Source organism: Kryptolebias marmoratus, linkage group LG9 (genome assembly GCF_001649575.2).
Source record: "Kryptolebias marmoratus isolate JLee-2015 linkage group LG9, ASM164957v2, whole genome shotgun sequence".
NCBI lineage: Eukaryota > Metazoa > Chordata > Actinopteri > Cyprinodontiformes > Rivulidae > Kryptolebias > Kryptolebias marmoratus.
The window spans coordinates 19936419-19958246 of NC_051438.1; the positions used below are offsets into that span (position 1 = coordinate 19936419).

Genomic DNA, 21828 nt, shown 5'->3' on the forward strand with positions numbered 1-21828 from the left:
TAATCATCAAAATTAAACGAAATAAACATTTGAAATATATGAGTTTGTATGTAATGTATGAATATAATATACAAGTTTCACTTTTTAAATGGAATTACTGAAATCAATCTACTTTTTCATGATATTCTAATTTTATGACCAGCACCTGTATACTAAAAAATATATGACTTGTAGTTCTTGCATCCTGTTTAGGATGTATCATTCTATCACAGAAGTTTAAAGTTTATGAAATCAAAGTTGTCTAAATGTTCAAGTAAAAAGAAATTTATATTCTTTAGATCACTGGAAATCAAGACAGCAGAAAAAGTCATTTTTTAAGACAATAAGTGGTTTATGCCTTCATAGTCTTTTTATTAATTATAGATTTTAGCATGATTTTCTTTTTTTAATTTTACCTTGTTCTGCTGTTCAATATTTTTTTAGTCAGTTCTTAAGAATTAAAATCGCATGTAAAACAACATCTGAATATGTTAGAAAAGTAAACCTGGGACCCTGTGGCGCAACGGCAGCGCGTCTGACTCCAGATCAGAAGGTTGTGTGTTCAAATCACATCAGGGTCACAGTAACTGTGTGATATCTCTAATATGAAAGGTTTAGTAGATCTTCATGGAATTGAATTATTCTGAAATCCAATCCAATTTAATGAACAAAGCAGAAGAATGATGAGTCAGACAAAAGCAAATTCTAACCAAGACTCTTCACACTCGTCTGGTCTGGAGTCAGATGAACTAATAAAAGGTATAACAAAAGGTTTAGAAGCAGGAAGACTTGGATGTTCGTGTTGATTTGAATTTCTCTGTTTTAAAGGAAATCAACTAGCACAATAAAGTGGAGGAAGAGCTCAGATGTTTTTATTTATAACCATTGACCTCAATAAGGACTGCAGACTCTTCAGACATTCGTAATGAAACTTGAGCCATCTGAAACTCTCTCATGACCCTGATGTGATTTGAACACACAACCTTCTGATCTGGAGTCAGACGCACTACCGTTGCGCCACAGAGTCTGTTAGTAACCTTTAACAAATGCAGAATGAATTTAACCTTTTTTAAAGGTGATTAACTAATGCCTTTTAAGTGGAGGAAGACATTTAGTTTTTAAACTTCCCAACAGCCTAGATATCATTATTTATAAGCATGTAAGCTACATGCTTACAATGTAGCTTCACCCATTTTGTTTAACAAAGTTCTCTAATGCATTCTGTACCATTCTGCATGATTGCAGACCCTGTGGCGCAACGGCAGCGCGTCTGACTTCAGATCAGAAGGTTGTGTGTTCAAATCATATCAGGGTCAGTAAATGTGTGTACTCCTTAGTTCTTTGGCTGTAGCAAAGTTTCAGTACAAGAACATCTAGTACTATACCTTATTAAAAACCAGAAACAGCAGCACTAACTCTAAAAGTTAAACCAGCACAAGACATCCAAATTTCCATTAACATGATGATTCAGATTTATTAAAAGGTAGTCAACTAGTTACTTAAAGTGGAGGTAGACATCTTTTTTTAAAGATCCAATCTGCTGTCGCATTATTAATTTTGAACAACTTGATTGTCCAATTGCTTGCAGTGTAGTATCAACCATTTAAAACTCTTTCATGACCCTGATGTGACTCGAACACACAACCTTCTGATCTGGAGTTAGACGCGCTGCCATTGTGCCACAGAGCCCGTTGCAAACCTTGACCAGATGCATTAATGATACTATCATTAAAACTATTGCCACTCTTGTAAAATTATAACACATACAGGGGTTGGACAATGAAACTAAAAAATCTGTCATTTTAGTGTGGGAGGTTTCATGGCTAAATTGGACCAGCGTGGTGGCCAATATTCATTAATTGCACATTGCACCAGTAAGAGCAGAGTGTGAAGGTTCAATTAGCAGGGTAAGAGCACAGTTTGGCTCAAAATTTTACAATGCACACAACATTCTGGGATCTCATTGACCACATAATGGAAAGCCTGGATCATTAAATGTGTGTGCTTTATATAAAATGCAAATTTGTGGCATTTAATAATTATTTAATAATTTCATATTGTGATACAAGTTACTTCATAATAGAGGTTTAACAACATGTGCCAGTATATTAGTTTGATTCGGTAGCTTTTTAGTGGGCAGCAGACTCTGTGGCACAATGGTAGCGCGTCTGACTCCAGATCAGAAGGTTGTGTGTTCAAATCACATCAGGGTCACAGACTTCTAACAGGTTATTTAACCTATTAGATGTAGGAACTCTTTGGTATAATATATAATGTGATTTTATCACTGCAAAAGTTAGTTTGGTCTTCAATAAAATCTGTAAACTGTGGAGAAAATATAAATTCAAAAGGGGATCTGATGCTAAACACTTAGGTTTTTATTTATGGTTTGATTTTCTTTTAGTTTTACATAAAACTATATCTGCCCAGACATTTGTTTCACAGTGAAATCCTTTAGTTTACTGTCGTATATCCTACCCATGACCCTGACGTGATTTGAACACGCAGCCTTCTGATCTGGAGTCAGACGCACTGCCATTGCGCCACAGAGTCTGTTGGAGAAGCTGAGTAGATGCAGAAAGGAGCTACAATAACATATTAATTATCAAACTATTGTAAATCGTGTATAATTATTATAGCAGACTCAGAAGATTTTTAATTCTGAAGGAGGCTGGAGATAAAGGCGACCCTCTTAATGTTTATGCATTTTTTGTGCTTTTGCTTTCCAATTTAATTCATTTGTTAATACTTATAATATTCTGTGAATTATAAAAAAGAAGTTTGATACAAGGTGAAACAGATTTCAGCGTTTAATCCAGAGGTAGAACTTCTTTTGCTGCCGGAGAGCCTGCTAAGATTGTTCTCTACATCAGGGTTACAGCTCAGACTTTGTCCTTTTCACAGCTCCAGATAACACTGGATCACTTTTCTTCCCGTTACCTCCACAGACATCCGTCACCCCGAGGAGCTCTCCCTCCTTCGTCCTGTAGAGGAGAAGAAGAAGAAAAAAGATAAAGACCTGACAAAGGAGATCTACGACCTGACCGAGGTGCCCCTTTCCTCGGGTACACTCATCACATTTTGTTTACACTAAAAGCACGACATGGACTTTTATCAAAAATATGTAATTCAGCGTTTAAAACTTTGCTCTTTAAACTCGTGTAGCCCTAAGCTAACTACTGTAGCTTCAATTTATGATATATCATAAATTTGTTTTTTTTTATGTATTAACCATAGTAACGATCTCTAAGTTTTCAACATTTCCTTGAAGTCTGAAACACTGTCTCTGTGGAAAATGTTAACGTTATCACATCACTCCCACTTCCTTTTTAGTGTCCCGGCCCTGCCTGTACAACGGCATGCCGGCTCACTTTGCTGACTCAGAGAAAATGGAGGTCATCTACAAGATGCTGTCCGTCACGCAGCCTCCTCCCGCCCCCGAGGTCATCACCAAGCAGTATCGGCCAGCCAGCGTGGTGGACAAGGCTCACATCAACGGCCGGTATAATCCCTGCGGAAACACCAGCATTCGTTTTGTGAAACTACCCAAAACTCAGCGCTATTATATGACATTACTGATCTGCATTTTAAATGAATGTGGTCGTTGCGGTTAAATTGAAAAGTAACAATGCTGCTGTAAGGGTTTCATGGTCTGTAATGTGCACTAAAGCATTGTGGTTTCAGATAAAATGGGTGCACTTGATTGTTCTTGAGAAAGAAAATGGCTTTTATTTTTCTATTTCTTTGCCTCTTCCACTTTGTCCCACTTAAGTTCAGGTTTTACAGCTGCCTTGAGAATAAACTGTTGCAAAAGCAACCCTAAAAATCTAACTTGTCTTGACTAATTAAAACATTTAATGTAATTTACACAATTAGATCAAAACTGAAAACACTTCACTTCTGTTTTTGGCTTTTGAACATTTCCTTTTGAAAGACGATCTGATTTGCATTGTTGAAATTTGTTCGGTTATTTACTGGCTATTTTCTCCAAACCCATGATCACAGACTGGACATATTCTGTTTCTCCTCTTCTCAGGTGGTTGGACTCGTCACGTTCCCTTATGCAGCAGGGCATCCAGGAAAACGACCGACTCTGGCTTCGTTTCAAGTACTACTCCTTCTATGATTTAGACCCCAAGGTGTGTGTGCTTGTCTGTGTCCGTGATGTTTATCTACACAGTGTATCTCATTTTAACCCGTCCTTCACTCTGCTGTCAACCTCTGCAGTACGACATGGTGCGTCTGACCCAGATTTATGAGCAGGCACGCTGGGCCATCCTGCTGGAGGACATCGACTGCACGGAGGAGGAGATGATGCTGTTTGGAGCTCTGCAGGTAGAAAACAGCTATTTTAGACAAGGAAATCTGCACCCCTGTATAGGAAGTCTAACATAAAAGCTGTAAATGTCAAACAGAAACTGTTATGTTATCACGAATATGGCAAAATGTATTGATGGGGACACCTTTAAGAATCCAAAAGAAGGCAGAAATTGTGTTGAAACTGTTTTATAGGATAAAGCTTCAAGTTTAAGCTTCAGTTTGTAGGATAATAAAAAAAATTGGAACAACACAAAAAAATTGTCTAAAAATTAAAATTAAAATGTGTTTTTTAAAATTTTCTTTAGAAATGACCATACGACTATATGGAAAGAACACAACAAAACATTTGGAGAAAATAAACTCTCAGGCACGGGGGTGGAGAGGTGATGATTTGGGTTTGTTTTACAGAATAGGACCTGGACACCTTACAGTCAGTGAGTCAACTAGGAACTCTTTTTTTTATATTTTTACAGAATTAAACATCATTAATTAAACTTCAATCAGACAAGAAAAGTTCTGAGAAAGAGCTGTACAAAAACAAATCTTCACAAATCTGATAAAAATAAAGGGCCAAAATTCCCCCAACGTGATGTCATAAACTTAAGATTATAAAGAAAACTGTCACTTAACTTTAATGCTGTTGAAGGTGGGTCTAAAGTATGTTGGAAATGTCTTTCACATGAGTATGAAATTCTGAAGTTTAAGCAATACAATATCACAGTTTGTTGTATAGAACATTTAAATGGTGAATTTCATTGTACTTGTAATATGAATACTTGATCAATTTATGCTGCATTTCAGTGAAAATTTTTAAATTTTACCTCCTTCTGTTGTTCAATATTTTTTAGTCAGTTTTTGCACTTAAGTAAGGACCAAACTAGCTTTTGCAGCTTTAAAATCACATAATTTTATCATACAAGCAATTTTCTACATTTAAGAAACTGTGGAACTCACACTGTCACTGACCCTGATGTGATTTGAACACACAATCTTCTGATCTGGAGTCAGAAGCGCTGCCATTGTGCCACAGGGCCTGTTTGTAAGGTTGGAAGTACAGAATCCAAGTGATGCTATGCCAGTCATTTGAGAACTTTATTAAATGCTGTGCTGTGAGGTGAAGCAAAACATAACGTGAAATTCTTATATAATTATTGGTTCTACAGTATGTTGAATCATGGTGTGTACTTATATTTTTATACACTGCTTCTGCTTTTTGACTTCTTTTTTGTCAAATGAATAAAGACAGTAAAATATGGTATTTATCTGAAGTTGTACTCACCTCATTTTAAGATTTCTTAAGGGCCAGGTGAATTTTAACAGGTTTTGACACATAAATTGTGTTTGAAACAATTAATGTACTTTAAAATGTTGCAAGGTGCTACAGCACACAGGTTATTCATTTCAAACACACAGTGCATGTTTAAAAGTCTGTGCCTCTTCTCTCTGACGTTTAACCTCCTGCAGTACCACATCAGTAAGGTGTCTCAGTCGGAGCCCCAGAACCTGAGCTCCAACGCAGCCATGGACGACCTGGACTCGGCCCTGCAGTGTCTGGAGGTCAAGATGGAGGGAGAGAGCAGCTCTGCGACTGACCTGCTGGTCAGACCTGATTTTAGTCACTTACCTAAGAGTTAAAAAGCTCTAATTTAATTCATGCTTAAACAACTACCTTTTTAAAGATATGTAAATGTGCACTTTAGTTGTTTTTTTTACTATTATCATGAAACAACCAAGACTTTTATCAACTTAAAAAAAACGTTTTTCATCCAGGAAAATATGACTGCCCCGGAGCTCAACGACTACTTAAAGATATTTAGGTAAGATCTGCTAAACTGCTGTTCTTGATAATATTCTCATATTTCAGATTATGTGACTTGATAACACCCAGAAGAAAGTGTTTAGATAAATGTGGTTGTTTGCTTCAGGCCCAAGAGACTCACCCTGAAGGGATACAAGCAGTACTGGTTCAAGTTTCAGGACACGTCCATCTCCTATTTTAAGAGCAAAGAGGAGAGTATCGGGGAGCCCATTCAACAGATTAACCTCAAGGGTATGGGAAAAGTTGTTTTGTTATTTTACAAAATTTGCTGCTATTTTACCAAAAAACATACAGAAATGAGGAGTAACATCCACTGTTAGCCACTACGAGCTATGATGGTTTTTTTTAAAAAGAGCTGAAAATTTAAACTGACACTGACATCTTTTCCTTGTCCTTGTCAGAAACTAACATATAAATATGGAATTTAAGCACAGAATGTCACTTTGTTAATTGTCATGCACACACAGGCTGCGAGGTGGCTCCAGACGTCAACATGGCAGCACAGAAGTTCCTCATCAGACTGCTGATCCCAGCACCCGAAGGCATGAACGAGGTCTATCTGCGCTGTGAAAACGTGAGGCCACACGAGTCTTATCTCTCTGTGTGTGACATCCTGTTATTCTCCACCACTTTTATCTTCAGCATCTCAGATGTGCCCGCAGCCACACACACACACACACACACACCTGTCTCTCACGCTGTCTGCGGTCGGTGTTTGCAGGAGCAGCAGTACGCTCAGTGGATGGCTGGATGCCGGCTGGCCTCCAAAGGCAAGAGTCTTGCAGACAGCAGTTTCCAGAGCGAGATCCAGAGCATCCGTTCGTTCCTGGCAATGCAGAAGACCAACTCGGGTTCCAGTGCAGCTGCCAGCGATGAAAGCATCAACACTCACAGCCTGGTATCGCCACGCTACCATAAAAAGTACAAGCCTAAGCAGGTACGGGAAGAGTTTCCACATCAAACATTTCAGAGCAGATCTTTAAGGAGGCAGCAACTTCTGTTACGAATGCGCTCTTTTTAATCAGTTCAGGGTCAAGTAACAGAGCTAACGAAACAGTTTACAACTTCTCTGATAGGCAGCACAAATGTAATCATATCGGACATTTTTCCCCCCCAGCTGACCCCTCGTATCCTGGACGCGTACCAGAACGTGGCTCAGCTCTCACTGACCGATGCGCTGATGCGTTTCCTGCAGATCTGGCAGGCTCTGCCCGACTTTGGACTCTCATACGTCGTTGTCAGGTTAGGTTTGAAGTTTAATTCGAAACTTTTCAAAATCCAATTTTGTGCCACGGAGCACGGCAAAGGTAACATTTTGTGTAATGGGATTATTATAAAGTACTGACACTTTTTAGACCTTTACTGTCAAAAAAAAAAGTGCAGTGGAAGATATTTAACTTTTAAAAGAATGATAAAACCTAAGCAGTGAAGCTTTTGACTGTGCAGCAGTTAATAATGTCAAGCTATTTTTAAACCGAAATACTTGAATGCAAAAAAAAAGTGAATGTTCTCATGCCCGACAGGTTTAAAGGTAGTCGAAAAGACGAGGTACTGGGCATAGCCCCCAACCGGCTGATCCGGATCGACCTGGGAGTGGGTGATGTGGTCAAGACCTGGCGCTACAACAACATGAAGCAGTGGAACGTCAACTGGGACATACGACAGGTCACACTCTGAATTATCTTACTGAACACTGTAGACTTAATAACATAACAAAGCCAAGACGGGTACAAGTGCAGACCGCCTGCCCTCCTGAGGCAGGCAGGCGGTCGTAGGCAATAACAAACTCTTTATTCTGGACAACAACATATAAATGGGGTGACAAATGCACCAAGACAGAACTGAAGCTGAGACAACAATCTGACAAAGGTGCAACTAAAACAGGTGCCCTGATCAGAAACCAAACACACAGGAGGTAAACTTTTACACAGGAAAACAGGAAGTAACTGATTAAATGCATATCTAGGTAACAGAATTTAATTAAAGGTCTATCATTCCTTGACGGAATGCATATCACCCGCCACCTTTTAGATTAAGATCACATTATGCTGAGACATGATGGAGTTGTAGCCATTTAGGTCAAACCTTGAAAACAACATTATACATGACCTCATACTGCATGTGTTGAAGAGGATTCTCTGCTAATATCACACTAAATTTTAGCTCAGTATCTGTAAAATTGACTAAATTATAGCCATTCTTGTGTTTACTAAATGCAGTTGGCTGTGGACACCAAAGTGGACACCAAACGTTAATCAGCTGCAGATTTACAGCCAGTGATTGCTTTCTGATGTGTTGCATTAAATTTTGTCGAACGGTTCATGAGGTATTTTGCTAACAGACAGACACATAAAAATGCACGCAAACACAGGGGGGGACGACCTTATTGTCCACCTTAAATTTGTAACTTATGATCAACTATGGAAAATAAAACATGAACACAGAAACTGGGACAAACGTTTCCAGAATCAGAGACAGAAACCATGTTTTCCTGACAGGACTGACACGGAAACCAAGCATGAATTTAGCTCCACACTAAAAATGCCTTAGGTCAAGCTGAATGTGTGTCTGGGAATGAAAGATGTGACTACTACCTTTAAAATGTCTCCAAAGGGAATCACTAATACTATATTGTTACAATATAGTCTCCCAATATATTGTTACTGTAACCTTTTCCGTGATCTGATGCTTGCTTTCTTGTTTCTCAGGTGGCCATTGAATTTGAAGGGAACGTGAACATCGCCTTTAGCTGTGTGACTGCAGACTGTAAAATTGTTCACGAGTTTATTGGAGGCTACATTTTCATGTCGACGCGCAGCCGCGAGAAGAGTGACACGCTCAATGAAGAGCTCTTCCATAAGCTGACTGGAGGCCACGAAGCCCTCTAAGACTGAAACACACAAAGATACGGCTTCTTTTTTTTTAAAAAAAAAGGGATCCACAAAGGGAAAACCAAAGTGACAGAAGACCTGATGTTCCACACAGGCAGCCAGAATAAACCGAAACAGCAGAGACTCAAATATGATCTTCTGTTTGTTGCAAGCGTGCTCTTTGTCAGTTCGTCCAGATTTGGATTTATGATTCGCTCTCCACACACAGCTTGTTTTAAGCTACATCAGTGAATGACACAATTAACTCAAGTTCCGACAGCCCAACGCCCCAGAGGTCCTCATGCTGAGTCCCTTTCCTGATGGACTTCTGCTGAGTGAAACTGGGGATGAGCAGGCTCGACAATCAAACTTACAGAAATACAATAGAACAGAATAGAAATCAGCCGACACAGCCAGACGCTTTTGTCGTTTTCAATCCACTCTAACAAAATAAATGTAATCAGCTTTGCTTTGTCACGACTGGCAGACTCATTGTCACCGGATTTTGTATTAACAATGACAAACTGAAGCAGCTATGGCATATTATCACAGCTGAGAAATTTACAAGCTGCCAGGATGAAAGTGTTTACCTGTAAAAGTGATAAAAATGAAGAAAAATTAAACACATCAGTTCAAAATGTTTCTTCTCTTGTCATGATTGGGACAATGCTGCTGAGTTTCATTGTTGCTGGAAGCTTCAACTGTTTATCTCTCCTCACACACACTCTGTGCATGTGTGTGTGTGCGCACGCGTGTCCCCATATCTTACAACTGCCGTCCGTTAAACCACAGTGTCTGTATCCTCTGTTTTTGCAGGCTTAGTCACGAGAAACACAAAGAATCTGCCTTCCGTTTGTCCCTCCTGGTAAAAATATCTCAGTAGTTCACGTCCGCCGCCGTTATCGCCCGCCGCCGAGCGGTGAAGGTGGACGATAATGTTTTTGCCCGTGTGTGTGTTTGTCTGTTACCAAAATATCTTGTTAACCGCCGCAAAGTTTTAGAAAATAATCATTGGATGAACATGTACAACTGATTAACTTAAAAATACAAATACTGACTTAAAATTTGGTTTGGAAACAGCTGAGAATGAACTCATATTCTGAGCGCTTACAGACTGGGCTTTGACTTAAAATTTTGCCCTTGACTATTTGTAGTCAGCTCTGTCTGTCTGTTAGCAAAATATCTCATGAACCCCTGGATGGAGTTTATGAAGCTTTCAGGAAATAATATTTGGACGTAATGTTTGGACAGATACTCCAAGTTCTAATCATTGTTTAAAAACCTCAGCATTAACTTGGCGTCAACCCTGTTTGGCTGTTAGCAAAATATACGGCTGCACATCGGCAACTGATTCATCTTTTGAGTTCATTCAGTTCAAGGTGGCCGCCACAGCTAATCAACACTAGGAAAAACAAAAATGGCTATAACTCAGTCAATTTAACAGATACTGAGCTAAAAATTTGACGTGAAAGTAGCTGAGAGTTGCTCACAACATATTCCCTTAGTGTGACAAATCATGATATTGGTTGAGATCAGATTTTGCCTAACATTGTTCTCAAGGTTTGACCAAAACAGCTACAACTTGTCTTTTCTCAGCATTTTAATCTAAAACTCTGGCATAAAAGGCGGCGGGTGATATGCATTCTTTCAAGGAATGCTAAGCCTTTCATTTTTTTAGCACTGACATTGCAATTCTGTTGAGTTCTAGTGTTAAAATAGTGCCTATATCTGTTTCTGAATTCAGTGCTTAACAGACTAATCCCATTTAAAGTGACTTCTGCTGAACAGATTCCCCCATTAAAGTTCACATCGCCTCACGTTGCTGCAGATCAAGTGTTGCAAAGGAGGCTAAAATAAACAACAGTGTGACGTGAACGTGGTCAGTTAGGCTGACGGAGCATCTGCTGATGTTACTCCAGAGGCAGGAGACTTCCTGAAAAACAGCACCAAAAAATAAATAAAATCACCTGAATGTATCATACTGGACTTCAAAAGACAAAAAATAAAAGAAATCCTAAGATAAATATTATGTTTGCTTTAGTTTTTCTTACTTGTAGGTTTCAGACTCAGAGCCCGGATGAAGTATGCAGGGAGAAGTTTACCCTGACTATCACCTGGAGTCAGCAACACACCATTCTCTGACCAGAAAAACTCAATACCATCTGTACAAGTCAGATACACACATAAAACACTTGTAAGGGATTGATTTTTACACATACAGGGTGGATGTAGAGTATTGGACACTAGCCATTATTGGCTAGTCTTACCAGAAAGGGCTTTGGGGACATCAATAAATACAGCAAGATCACAGTTTCTTCTCATGCCTGTGGGAAGAAAAAAAATGGAAATAACACCATTTTCCAAATTGGTCGAAAACCATTTCAAACGGAAGGTTTCTCAAACAAAGAGCGTTTACCACTTATGACGCCGTCCTCCCCCGGCAGACCCGACGCCAGGTGGATGTGAGTCCTGTTCATGCGGCTCAGGCCTTGCTGTTTTATAGAGCTCCAGTTGCTCAGGTAGGAGCCATGAACAGCCTCAGCTGGGCAATCCGGAGAGCCCGCCAGCACTGGTTTCAGCTCCAAATCTGCAACCTGATCAAAGGAACACGAATGACATTCTGATAAAGTCAGGGTTTATAAAGGTTTTACTAATTTAAATTTTAAAAATAGCTGTTTCTGCTTTTCATTACTACTGATTGTAAAACAGTACTTGGTAAGATATTTTGCAACTTTTTAAGGCTATTTGTCTGCATGTCTGACAGTTTGTTGTTTTGCCTACCTGTACTGAATGACCCTGATTGGCCCGAATCTGCAGCCGGCCGTCCTCTGGGTGGGAACGAAGCTTAAAACGCTGCTTGTCATTCGTTTCTACAACTCGCTCGACGTCCTCTAACGTGTATGAGCGGAAGTGTGGGTGAGCCAGGAGATCCTCCACAAACAGGAAGCCATCTATGGGGATGAGAACTGTTATAGATATGGTCACATTTTTACAGCTGATTTTCCCTCATTGCGTGTTTTTTTTAGAGTTGTTTGCATGAAGCCAAGGCAAAATAATGTCTTTAAATATGAAGAATTTGTTAGACATCTGTCAAGTCCAGTTTTATAGCTGTTACATTTCATGTCATCTACATACAGCATTCTGTCTTTTATGTCTTTGAAATAAAAAGGATTCTATGAGAGGTTTTCTTAACTGCTTTATGAAAGAATAAAAACAACAGAGGTCAACATCTGTGATCAAAACTGTAACAGTGTCGTTTCACCTGTGCCCATTTGAAAACCCATCTGACTGGCTCCATGGCGCAGCACATAACACAGAGCTTTAGAAAGGCGAACATCTTTGTCCTGCTGGTGAAGAGAAGAGGACGTCACTTGAAACGAACACACTGAAATACTCTCTACTCTAATTTTAGCTCTGCTGTAAACATAAACTGAGCCTCTACGCCTGCTGTCTGACAGCCAAAGGAGTTTAAAGAGTCAAAAACATGTACATTGACAAAGTGGTAAACTGTCTCAATAATAGCAATTTCTCACCTCCCTACCACGATTTCTTTTGCCTCCTCTTTTGCCTCCTCTTCCTCCTCCTCTGGCACTATCCATTACAATAAAGGAGGTCCAAACCTTGTTCTGCAGCTTTTAAATAGTGTTATAAACCGAACAGATTTCAATTCCTCATTTCTTTCTGGATCCATGGGTGGTCCACAAACAAGTTCACATATTTTAATATTATTAATATTATTATTTGCTAAGCAATGAAAACTGTCCTTGTGGTCACTAGATCTCAGCAGACTCCATAGAATCCAGTTTGCTTCCGCTTCCGGTTTGTTCCACCCGTCCGCCTGTAGGTGGCGGTGTGCTCTGCAGCTGGCACCACAGAAGAAAAAGAAAAAACATGTCGATGAGAAAAACATGATGAATGCGTGTTGAATATCAGCAGGTAGGATATTTAGTCTTTCCATTGGCAAGATAAAATTAATACGAGAAAAAAATGTTAAGTTTTAAATTGCTTTTCCTGTCTTGCAACTTAACCAACCTCGAATCTGCGGGCGATGAAATCTGAACTCCGAGGTCGAGCAAATATAGCTAGCTAGTGTTAGCATCGTTGAGCTAATCCCCCCTTTTTGAACTCGAATGACATTAATTTGGTGTTTTATTTGAAATAAACGGTACAGTTTACAGTGACTCTTTCTAACCTGCGCGTGCAACCTTTTGTTCGTTTGCCATGTTACACGAGAAGGTTCGGCTCCCAGCGGCAGACAGACAAATTCAGGCTGGTTTCCATGGAAACCCAAAGTGGGGAAAACGTTAAAGTAGGGCGACAGTTTTAGGACTTCACTTTCAGGAAAGGTCCTTTTCAGTTCACTGCAATGACAACTCACCCCACCATGTGATGGTGACTCACTCTCTGTGAGTTATTTTTTTTATCATGTCAAAAATTATTCACCTTAATTCATATAGAAGAGAATTAAATCAACTAAAGGCTTCACTTACTCTTGTACATTTCCTGTCACTGGTGAAAAATGGCTTAAACTAACAGTTTAATTTCACCCTGTTAACCGTATAAGTGTCCTTTTAATAGATGCAGTGTTGTGTGGTACTTTATACCTTTGTTTCAAGCAGACAGAATTTCTAATTTTGGTATCTTTGGTATTTTTTACATATTAAAGTAAAAAATTGGAACAAATTGTGTCTTTGTGACCAGCTGCTTGTAATAAAGTACATAAAGATCCTATTTAAAACTGGTTCTCTGCTAAGTTGTCTCTTATGTCTGTGCAATAAATGGATATTTAGGATCCCTATTCATGCTTGAATGATTCATAGGTTAGTTTTAAGTAGCTTAACAAATCTTAACAATTTATAAACAAACAAACGTCACTTCCTTTCTGTTAGCTAGAGAATGGTTTCCTCTACTTGTCTGTCAAACCAAGAGTTAAAAAAAGCACACAAAGTCCAAGAACCAAACATTGAAAGACCAGGAGAATTATTAAAGATTACATGAAAGTCTGACTACTTGGGAGCATAGTATCAGGAAATGGGGGATCACAACACATTTGAACAGTAATGTATCCTGCAAGCCAAAAAAAGGACTTGCAACCCACTATAATGCGTTTGTACTTTTAGTGACATTTTCTGTTTATTGCTATGAGTTTTTTTTTGTAAGTTTAATTTTCTCATGAAGGCTTATTTAGAATCACGATAATTGTTTTGCTGTTTTTTAATTATTGTCTGTTAACATATAAGCCTCTACTTGCAGATTTCCACAGTTGTTGCACTTTTATCTTCTCTGCTTAGGCCATGGAGTTTCCTCAGCATTCCCAGCAGCTGCTGTCAGCTCTGCGGTCCCAGCGCCAGCGGGGCTTTCTGTGTGACTGCACCGTGTTGGTGGGCTCGTCCCGTTTCCTGGCTCACCGGGCGGTTCTGGCATCATGCTCGCCCTTCTTCCACATGTTCTACTCTGACTCTCCAGGGGGAAACAGCAGCAGCAGCTCGGTCACGCTTGACAGTGACATTGTTACATCTGCTGCATTTGGCTTGCTGCTGGACTTTGTCTATGAAGGTGTGCTCCAGCTGGATGATTCTCCTCCGGTGGAGGACATTTTGGCTGCTGCTAGCTTCCTTCACATGAACGAGGTGGTGAGAGTGTGTAAGAGGCGTCTGCAGAGACGAGGGCCTCTGGCTGAGGCAGACAGCACGCGCTCCGAAGAAAGTGGCGGGTTGAGGAAGGCAGCAGAAACGGGGACAGAGGACGAGCACGGAGCTGAGCTCTTGGAGACCATGGCAGCAGACCACTCAAACCCCGTCACCATGGCAACACCGCTCTCATCTGGGTCCCAAGTGTTAGAGAGAAGTCAGGTGGAGTCTGTGAAGTCTGAGCAGAGGACTGGTGGAGGTTCATCAAAGGAGCAAATTCAAACTCCTCTGAGCCCTGACCTCGCTGATACCACCCAGCCAGGCATGGACATCCCCCCTTTGCACCCAGCTGGGGAGCTGATGCAGGGCCTGGTTGTAAACCAGTCTGCTCCCACCTCTAGAGGCCTCACCAGGATGAGCAGGGGGGGTCAGAAAGGATCTGCTCTCTCCAGTCCTTGTAGCACCACAGAGACGTACAGGTAAGAGACTAATCTTATTTTTTTTGTTTTTTTACAAATTTAATTGGAAAAATAACATCATCACGAGGACATTCCAATCTCAGAATTATTTATTTTTGTCTGTAATTTATTTATTTTAGAACACAGAATTGTAATCAGTGATTTATTTTAAACCTTGTAGCTGCCTGAAATTCTGAGTCTGATTCGTGTCCAAATAAAATTAGGAATGTACTTTTTATGCTATAACCTGAATATAAATAAAAGCACTAATAATCATGAATAGAAAAAAAAACCGATGTGACGATCGCTTTTATGAGTGTGTTAGAAAAAATAAAAGCTTTATCTGTGACTTAAATTTTAAACCAAACACAAGAATAGATGATATTTGGCTATTTAGTGCTTTTATGAAAGGAGAATTATGAGTAATGATATTGAGTTTTAAAAATGATGTACGTTATATTCGTTACATATTTCTGTCAGCATTCTTTCACTGTATACAGTAATTTTATTAGCATGAAAATTTACTGCAAATTTATCATTTAAACTAAGCTACACAGTACAATCAATAAAACTATTATCCTCAAGATAATCTTCTTTTTGAAATCTGATTCATATTCTTTGTAGAGAAATAATTGCCAATATTTAGATTAAATCATAAGCATTTTTATTTGATGCCTTTATAGTAGACATTCATGGTTTAATCCTTGTACCGATGGTCATTCTTCTTCTTCTTGTTTTTATCTTTTTCTCTTTGTCCAGTAGCCAGCAGCCCTCTTCCTCATCGTCTTCCTCCCTTATCCCAGTGAGCCAGGCTGGTGGTCGCTCCATGACCGCTCTTAGCCAGTCAGGATCTCACCTCTCCGCCAGCGCACATCCGAACGAACCTCAGCTGCCCCGTGACAACTCTCCTGAGGGTCCGTCAGACACTGAGCACAGAAATACTTTTAGCAGAGAACAGCAGATGGTCATATCAGTCCAAGCAGCAGCTCCAACATCAAACTTCCAGACAAATACAAGACACTCAGCTCTTCGACAAGCGCCTCCTCAAATCAGAATTCAGAGTGCCGTATCACTCCAGCACCAGAATTTGGATTTTCAACACGCTCCTCAGACTCTAACACCACAGGGGCCAGAGGATGACACTAGAGCTTCTCCCACCACAAGAAAAAGACTTCACCTTGTTGTGGGTGCAGTGAGGACAGACCAGGATGTGAAAGTCAAAGAGGAGGCCATTGTTATTTCTGATGAAGAGCTAGAAGAGGAGAAAGAGGAAATCAAGGAGAGAGAATCGGAAATGGATGTGGAAGATGAGTTTGAAGAGGACATCCAGGAAGAAGAGCTGAACAGCCCTCAGTTTCTCTCTTCTCACTCACAGAGCCTCTTACAAATCACCTCCCAGTCAAACGACTACTCCTTCCCCCTCTCTCCCTCTTCTTCTTCTTCCGGTGCCGGACCTTCCTCGCAGGACACTTCCTCCTTCGCAGCCCCCCTCATTCCCCCGTCCACGTCTCGGCAACATTCAGACCCCCCAGCCTACTTCCAAGAGCTCCAGGACTCCATGGGCAACTTTGTGGAGGACGTGCCCACGTGCGGCGTCTGCGGAAAGACGTTCTCGTGCACGTACACTCTCAGACGCCATGCGATCGTGCACACGCGCGAACGTCCTTACGAGTGTCGCTACTGCTACCGGAGCTACACGCAATCAGGCGACCTTTACAGACACATTCGAAAAGCTCACGACCAGAGTCTGCCGGCGAAACGCAGCAAGGCTGACTCCGAGCCCTCCCTGTCACAACCGCCACCTCCTCTAAGCTAACATACAGAACACACACTATCATATCTGTTCACTAAATATGTATATATTTTACTTTAACCCAATAATCAACTCTGGTTTTATTATTTATGTTTGTATTTTTATCTATAAAATTAAAAAATATAAACTGATTACTACTATCAGTTTTCCAGAGCCCTTAAAAAAATGTTTAAAAAGCTATTCATAGATAACCAAAAGTAAAATATTAGACAAAAAACTACAACTAAACAAGTCAGTTTTTATCTAAAATCATCCTGCTCAGTGTTTTTATACTTGCAGACACTCGTTTTTTTATTTCTAAAAAGAACACTTAATCCTCATTAGCACAAAAATACAAAAAGTCATGCAGAATAAACACCAGCGGCAGAGGATGTTTGGCCTCACTTATCAGTTTAATTGGCCTAAAGTTGACATATAGGAGTGTAAAGCAGATTTGTTAACTGCTATGCTACATTTTTGTAATATTTATTAGGCTTTCTACATTTTAGGTTTGTAACTTTAAGCACATTTGTCATTAATAATTCAAATAAACCATCTTACAGCAGACATATCAAATTGTATGATAAATGAGCTGTATTTAAATGTCTTGATAAAATTACACTAACTGCTTCTTAAACTCACAAAGGAAAAAACTGTTGTGTTACAGTATATAGATTTTAATAAGTATTACTGTCCTGTTTGCCAACAAAGCTCATTTCAGTAGTTCTGTCTTGTAAAGGATTAATTAAGCTGATCATTCAAGAGGAAATGTCATTTTTAAATACTACAGTTTGAGACAGTGAAATTTTATAACTTTTATTAGCTTTTCCTTCTATGTTTTTAATGCAAAACTTTATTCAGTGGGATAATTACTGTATACAGTTTGATGTGCCAAATGTTTCTTCTTTTTTTTTCTCTACTTCAGTGAAAAGCATCAGATGAGGGAGAAACAGGACAATCTGTTAAATAGTTCAAAGTGTTAATGTTTACCTAATTTTAAAATTGTCCTTCGCCTTTTCCCCACTTTGATCCAGTTGCTAAATAGCAGATATTTAGCGACTAAATTAAGGTTTTCTACAATCACTGTAAAGTGTGGTCTGACTGAATCCCCACGTGACCTTTTTTTGAGCGCGCACACGTTCAACGCTTTATTTTTTTCTAGTGTAAATCTGAACTCGGACTGTGCCTGAATGCCTCTTTGGAATTTCATGTTCTGCACTGTTTTACATACTTTTGAACACTTTCTGTACAGTAAAAGTGTGCGTTGAAATTAGCATACAAGCCTGAGAGTTTTAAACTGGATACTCAACGAACATCAACAGTGATTCTTTAGATTTTAGATGGTTTTGTAGTCGTGAGTGTCCAGATCCTAAATGTGACCTTGTGAATAAACAGTCTTGTGGAACTGACATGTAAACACTGTTGTTTTTCATAAAATTACTTTCCCCAGTGAGTAATGTTTTGTTTTTATTTACAAAAGAACATATACAAAATCTGATCACTAATCTGTTACACATTACTTTGCAACAGCAGCACAACAAGCTGGAGTTTCTGACATATCTTCATGGTTTAAAACCAACAAAACATCACTTGTAAATGCCGAGGTGACCTCCTAACAGGAAGCTCGTCAGTTTGTTCAGTCTTCTATTGGTCCGTGGATCTGTGAAGAGACGAAACATTAACATCACCTACAAATCTGTCCACCTTTAGGTTTGTATTTTCTATAATTAGTCTATTCTTATTCAATATTTCTGCCAAGTATAGTTTTTCAGTTCTGAAGGTATCTGCTCAGCCAACAAGGAAAACTAAAAGGTGCCACCACACTTTCTAAAAGTTCATCTAACTCAGTTTTTCCCTTCCAACAAAAACACCTGATCATGGCCCAGATTATCAGTGTTTTCACTGTTGTGGCAAACTGATTCAAAGACTAAATCAGCCGAGTTGGTCCAAAGCACCCCGACATAAAAGAGTCTGTGAGAGCCAGACGAAACAAGTCCACACTGACTAAGGGCTCACACATACAAATTGATAAAGTAATTTTCCATTCATTCATTTTCTTTACCCGCTTCTCCATTCGGGGTCACGGGGAGCTGGTGCCTATGTCCAACAGTATAAAGTAATTTTAATTTACAAAATTCACAAAGTTGGACAAGTCAGCAGCATGTCAAATGGGGGTAATAAATAAATCTCATCACAGTTCTGTTTAATTTTTTCTGGGTGGTGTTGGTGGGGGTACCACCTGTAATTTTGGTCTGCATCAAGATGAAAATTTAGTGAGTTATATATGAAATATGAAAAACTAAACTTAAACTTCATCCATCAAACTTTTTTATTCACTACAAAACATGTATCTAATTGATAGGGTTAATATCTAATAAGTCTTTGAATTACAAGGAGAAGTAGATCAGTTTTATGTTTAATTTTATTGTCATTTTGAAGTCATCTTGGTAAACAACTTACTGCCTCGGCCACCTCAGGCCAGTCCATCGCCATCACCACAGTATCATCTGACGTTGGAGGAGTTTCCAGGTTCCAGTATGTCAGTTTGTTAAACATGGAGGATATCCTCACTGTCCTGTCCTGCAGATGCATACATATAATTTAGAAACATGAAGACATTAAAGTGCTTGTTTGAAGGCCGTACGGCTTCTTCTTTCGTTCTCACAGAGGACTCTGTTTACCTCTTGGTCAGAGCCAGGCTTGTTGACCTCCTTTAGCACCAGGCCAGTGTAGCCCTGTGGACAGCTGATCTCCTGTCCCTTCAGCCCACGTCCTCTGAATGACACCGTCTTCTCTGTGATTGGAAAAATAAATTACAGATGGTTACTGGACCCATCTGAATTACTAAAAAGTTAATGTTAGACGCTTCTGGTATCGAACATCAACCCTGGTAGAGAACCATTACCAGTGAAAGAAATGGAACTGTAATCTGCGTACCTTGTTTACGATCTTTAGTGGTAGCAGTGAAATACTGTGAGACCTGGGCGGCCCCACTGTACTCAATCTCACAGGGCATGAGGTGGACCGGAGCTTGCTCTACCCGGCCCCGGGAAGACACATCCAGATGAGTAACACTGGTGTTACAGGACATCTGTGATCATAGGACAGGAGGAGACAGAACACTTTAAATATATACATATCATAAAAATATTCACTTTAAACATTAGTTTATGTAAGATTCAGTAGCTTGAACACTCAAACGAAAAATCATATCAGTAGTTTGTTTTTGTAGTTTTAAACATTATTATAAATGTTTCAAATCCTGTGGTTTTCCATCTACTTTCTGACAAGCTTTTCATCTGAAAAGAACTGAAACTTTTAGGCAGAGGACCTGGGAACTATAATAGTTTGTGTTACGTCGAGCCGCGTTCCCCCATCAGATACGGTTCCCCCTGCGTTTCCGTGCCGCGCAAAAACCGCGCGTTCATGTTCAACGCTCGTAACCGCCGCGCTGTGCTCGCGCTGCAAGGGAACTACGGAGACCGTGAAAGGTCAAACAACTTGTTTTGGCAAAGTTAACCCACCGTTTTGCTAGCGTGATAGATAGACAGACAGACTCTGTTGTGGACAATATAAACAATGTGTGGACAAAAACAATTAATAATTAAAATAAATAATGACTTATCTATTAACAGAATATTTTAGAAGGGCAAATATTTCTCATTAAAAAAACAAAAAACATAATTCTTTTAGGAATAAAATGTGCTAATAATATCATAATACAAAGGAATAAACACAGTTAGGACTTGTTGGTAAATTATTTTTGTCCGATGTTTTAGAGGGGGAACTGATTATTTCAGACGGCTGAAATATTTGGTTCCCCCCTGGTAACTTTTGCAAAAAAAGAACAAATGTCTCCAAATTCACAGGACTTGTTGTCCATGATGAGAGGAATAAACACAGTTAAAAACTTGTTGGTAAATTAACTGGTTGTTGTTGGAAAATTAATGATCTAAATCACATTCGACCTGAATATTTAGATAAAAGCAAAATACCACTTCAGGCGGAGAAAAGCCGCGTAAAATATTACACCAGTTCACTGCAAACCCATATGATGCACTCGATCCACTACAAATTACATGCAGTCTAACACCAATTAGGTGTTGTGATGAGAAGCTATTTTATTTTCTGTTGGTTCTATTAAATATTATGGAACAGATTGTTTGCCCGTGTGAATTACTTTGAAACTGCAGTATTGTAGCTTACATTTGCCCTGTGTTTAACTATCTTACTAGTTGCTCATCAATTTAAATCACCCTAAATCAAAGCTCTTACTCGGACTAACTGGAATTAGCCCCATAGTTGTCGAGTGTGGAAAATAATATCTGTATGACTGTTTTTATGGGGAAAATATCAGTATGTCTAAAGGTAATAACTGCAGTGTTTCTATTATGATTATTAGGGTTTCCGTAAAACAGACACGTTTTAGTTTAAAACAGTAAATTTAGCGCGAGTTATTACATCGATTCAAACATTAATATAAGTGTCGTGAATCGGCATGAATAAACTGGAGAAATATAACTCCAACTTTACCTTTCAGTTGTTTTCCAAATAAAAAGAAAAAACGGGACCTCTTCCGCTTAGAGCGAAGCGCAGCCTGTGATTGGTCGAAAGTTTCTTCTTCTCCGTTTAAAAACAGTTTTGGCGGGGTGTTTCTGCTCAGCCACAACACACTGCCCCCTTTTGGTCAAAGATTGCTCTGCTGAATTTGTTTTGTTTTTGTTTTTAGTCTGTTTAGTCGGTCTTTTTTTCAGAGCAGCGTTTGATTGAGCTGCTGAAAAATGAAAATGAAAAGTGAGCTAATTAAACACTAAGCTTTTTAAGTTAAACTTAATGATTATTTTGGAGCACTGTGGTCCTGTTTATCTGTAATGCAATGTCACATGTGTTGCTGTTATTCTACAAGTACATGCAAATGTTTGCTGTGGATGGGTGTGCTTTAATATTATTTATTATTAGA

At 39.4% G+C, this 21828-nt stretch overlaps 4 protein-coding genes and 5 non-coding genes across 12 annotated transcripts in view; 4 read left to right on the plus strand and 5 right to left on the minus strand.

The window, feature by feature from the left end:
- The window catches only part of fermt3b (fermitin family member 3b), a 19595-nt gene extending 9967 nt beyond the window's left edge, over positions 1–9628 (plus strand). Inside the window, exons 4-15 of one of the 2 annotated variants that reach the window (XM_017408001.3) lie at positions 2928–3044; positions 3313–3481; positions 4016–4118; positions 4207–4314; positions 5764–5898; positions 6070–6116; positions 6225–6349; positions 6586–6692; positions 6840–7055; positions 7236–7360; positions 7642–7783; positions 8827–9628. In XM_017408001.3, coding sequence (XP_017263490.1) covers positions 2928–3044; positions 3313–3481; positions 4016–4118; positions 4207–4314; positions 5764–5898; positions 6070–6116; positions 6225–6349; positions 6586–6692; positions 6840–7055; positions 7236–7360; positions 7642–7783; positions 8827–9006 — 1574 coding nt within the window. In that variant the 3' untranslated portion in view covers positions 9007–9628. Of the gene's footprint in view, positions 1–2927; positions 3045–3312; positions 3482–4015; positions 4119–4206; positions 4315–5763; positions 5899–6069; positions 6117–6224; positions 6350–6585; positions 6693–6839; positions 7056–7235; positions 7361–7641; positions 7784–8826 lie in introns of those variants that run through there. The other variant, XM_037977618.1, reaches the window with a different exon arrangement.
- trnaw-cca lies at positions 489–560 on the plus strand. Its single transcript has one exon. It is a non-coding gene; the product is annotated as a tRNA-Trp (tRNA).
- trnaw-cca lies at positions 935–1006 on the minus strand. Its single transcript has one exon. It is a non-coding gene; the product is annotated as a tRNA-Trp (tRNA).
- Positions 2122–2193, plus strand: trnaw-cca. The gene has a single exon. It is a non-coding gene; the product is annotated as a tRNA-Trp (tRNA).
- trnaw-cca lies at positions 2461–2532 on the minus strand. The gene has a single exon. It is a non-coding gene; the product is annotated as a tRNA-Trp (tRNA).
- On the minus strand, positions 5262–5333 carry trnaw-cca. Its single transcript has one exon. It is a non-coding gene; the product is annotated as a tRNA-Trp (tRNA).
- trpt1 (tRNA phosphotransferase 1) lies at positions 7847–12788 on the minus strand. Of its 2 annotated transcripts, none has more exons than XM_017408183.3 (7): positions 12522–12788; positions 12251–12332; positions 11770–11939; positions 11405–11582; positions 11256–11312; positions 11040–11150; positions 7847–10921 (listed from the first exon to the last, which is right to left on the minus strand). In XM_017408183.3, the coding sequence occupies exons 1-7, from the start codon at positions 12585–12587 to the stop codon at positions 10899–10901; spliced, it is 687 nt and encodes a 228-aa protein (XP_017263672.1). In that variant the 5' UTR covers positions 12588–12788; the 3' UTR covers positions 7847–10898. The 2 variants fall into 2 exon arrangements, with proteins under 2 accessions (XP_017263672.1, XP_017263671.1); XM_017408182.3 differs by having other exon boundaries at positions 12251–12335; positions 12522–12786.
- Positions 12789–12828: 40 nt separating this feature from the next.
- zbtb3 (zinc finger and BTB domain containing 3) lies at positions 12829–18277 on the plus strand. Of its 2 annotated transcripts, none has more exons than XM_017408010.3 (3): positions 12829–12924; positions 14280–15097; positions 15836–18277. In XM_017408010.3, exons 1-3 carry the CDS (start codon positions 12904–12906, stop codon positions 16890–16892), a joined length of 1896 nt encoding a protein of 631 aa, XP_017263499.1. In that variant the 5' UTR covers positions 12829–12903; the 3' UTR covers positions 16893–18277. The 2 variants fall into 2 exon arrangements, with proteins under 2 accessions (XP_017263499.1, XP_017263500.1); XM_017408011.3 differs by having other exon boundaries at positions 15839–18277.
- rnaseh2c (ribonuclease H2, subunit C) lies at positions 18036–21489 on the minus strand. The gene is made up of 5 exons (XM_017408012.3): positions 21402–21489; positions 19806–19959; positions 19550–19662; positions 19329–19448; positions 18036–18528 (listed from the first exon to the last, which is right to left on the minus strand). The coding sequence occupies exons 2-5, from the start codon at positions 19957–19959 to the stop codon at positions 18505–18507; spliced, it is 411 nt and encodes a 136-aa protein (XP_017263501.1). The 5' UTR covers positions 21402–21489; the 3' UTR covers positions 18036–18504.
- Between the last annotated feature and the right edge of the window lie 339 nt (positions 21490–21828).

What these genes read in the sequence shown, in the direction of transcription:
- rnaseh2c (XM_017408012.3), bottom strand. Translation starts at nt 19,959, where the DNA reads ATGTCCTGTAACACCAGTGTTACTCATCTGGATGTGTCTTCCCGGGGC. An exon ending in CACTAAAGATCGTAAACAAG is followed by an intron (nt 19,663 to 19,805) that starts GTACGCAGATTA and finishes TTCCAATCACAG; the next exon opens with AGAAGACGGTGTCATTCAGA. An exon ending in GGCCTGAGGTGGCCGAGGCA is followed by an intron (nt 18,529 to 19,328) that starts GTAAGTTGTTTA and finishes GTCTCTTCACAG; the next exon opens with ATCCACGGACCAATAGAAGA.
- trpt1 (XM_017408182.3), bottom strand. Translation starts at nt 12,587, where the DNA reads ATGGATAGTGCCAGAGGAGGAGGAAGAGGAGGCAAAAGAGGAGGCAAA. An exon ending in AAAGAAATCGTGGTAGGGAG is followed by an intron (nt 12,336 to 12,521) that starts GTGAGAAATTGC and finishes TCTCTTCACCAG; the next exon opens with CAGGACAAAGATGTTCGCCT. An exon ending in GGGTTTTCAAATGGGCACAG is followed by an intron (nt 11,940 to 12,250) that starts GTGAAACGACAC and finishes TCATCCCCATAG; the next exon opens with ATGGCTTCCTGTTTGTGGAG.
- zbtb3 (XM_017408010.3), top strand. Translation starts at nt 12,904, where the DNA reads ATGCGTGTTGAATATCAGCAG. An exon ending in TGCGTGTTGAATATCAGCAG is followed by an intron (nt 12,925 to 14,279) that starts GTAGGATATTTA and finishes TTCTCTGCTTAG; the next exon opens with GCCATGGAGTTTCCTCAGCA. An exon ending in AGCACCACAGAGACGTACAG is followed by an intron (nt 15,098 to 15,835) that starts GTAAGAGACTAA and finishes CTCTTTGTCCAG; the next exon opens with TAGCCAGCAGCCCTCTTCCT.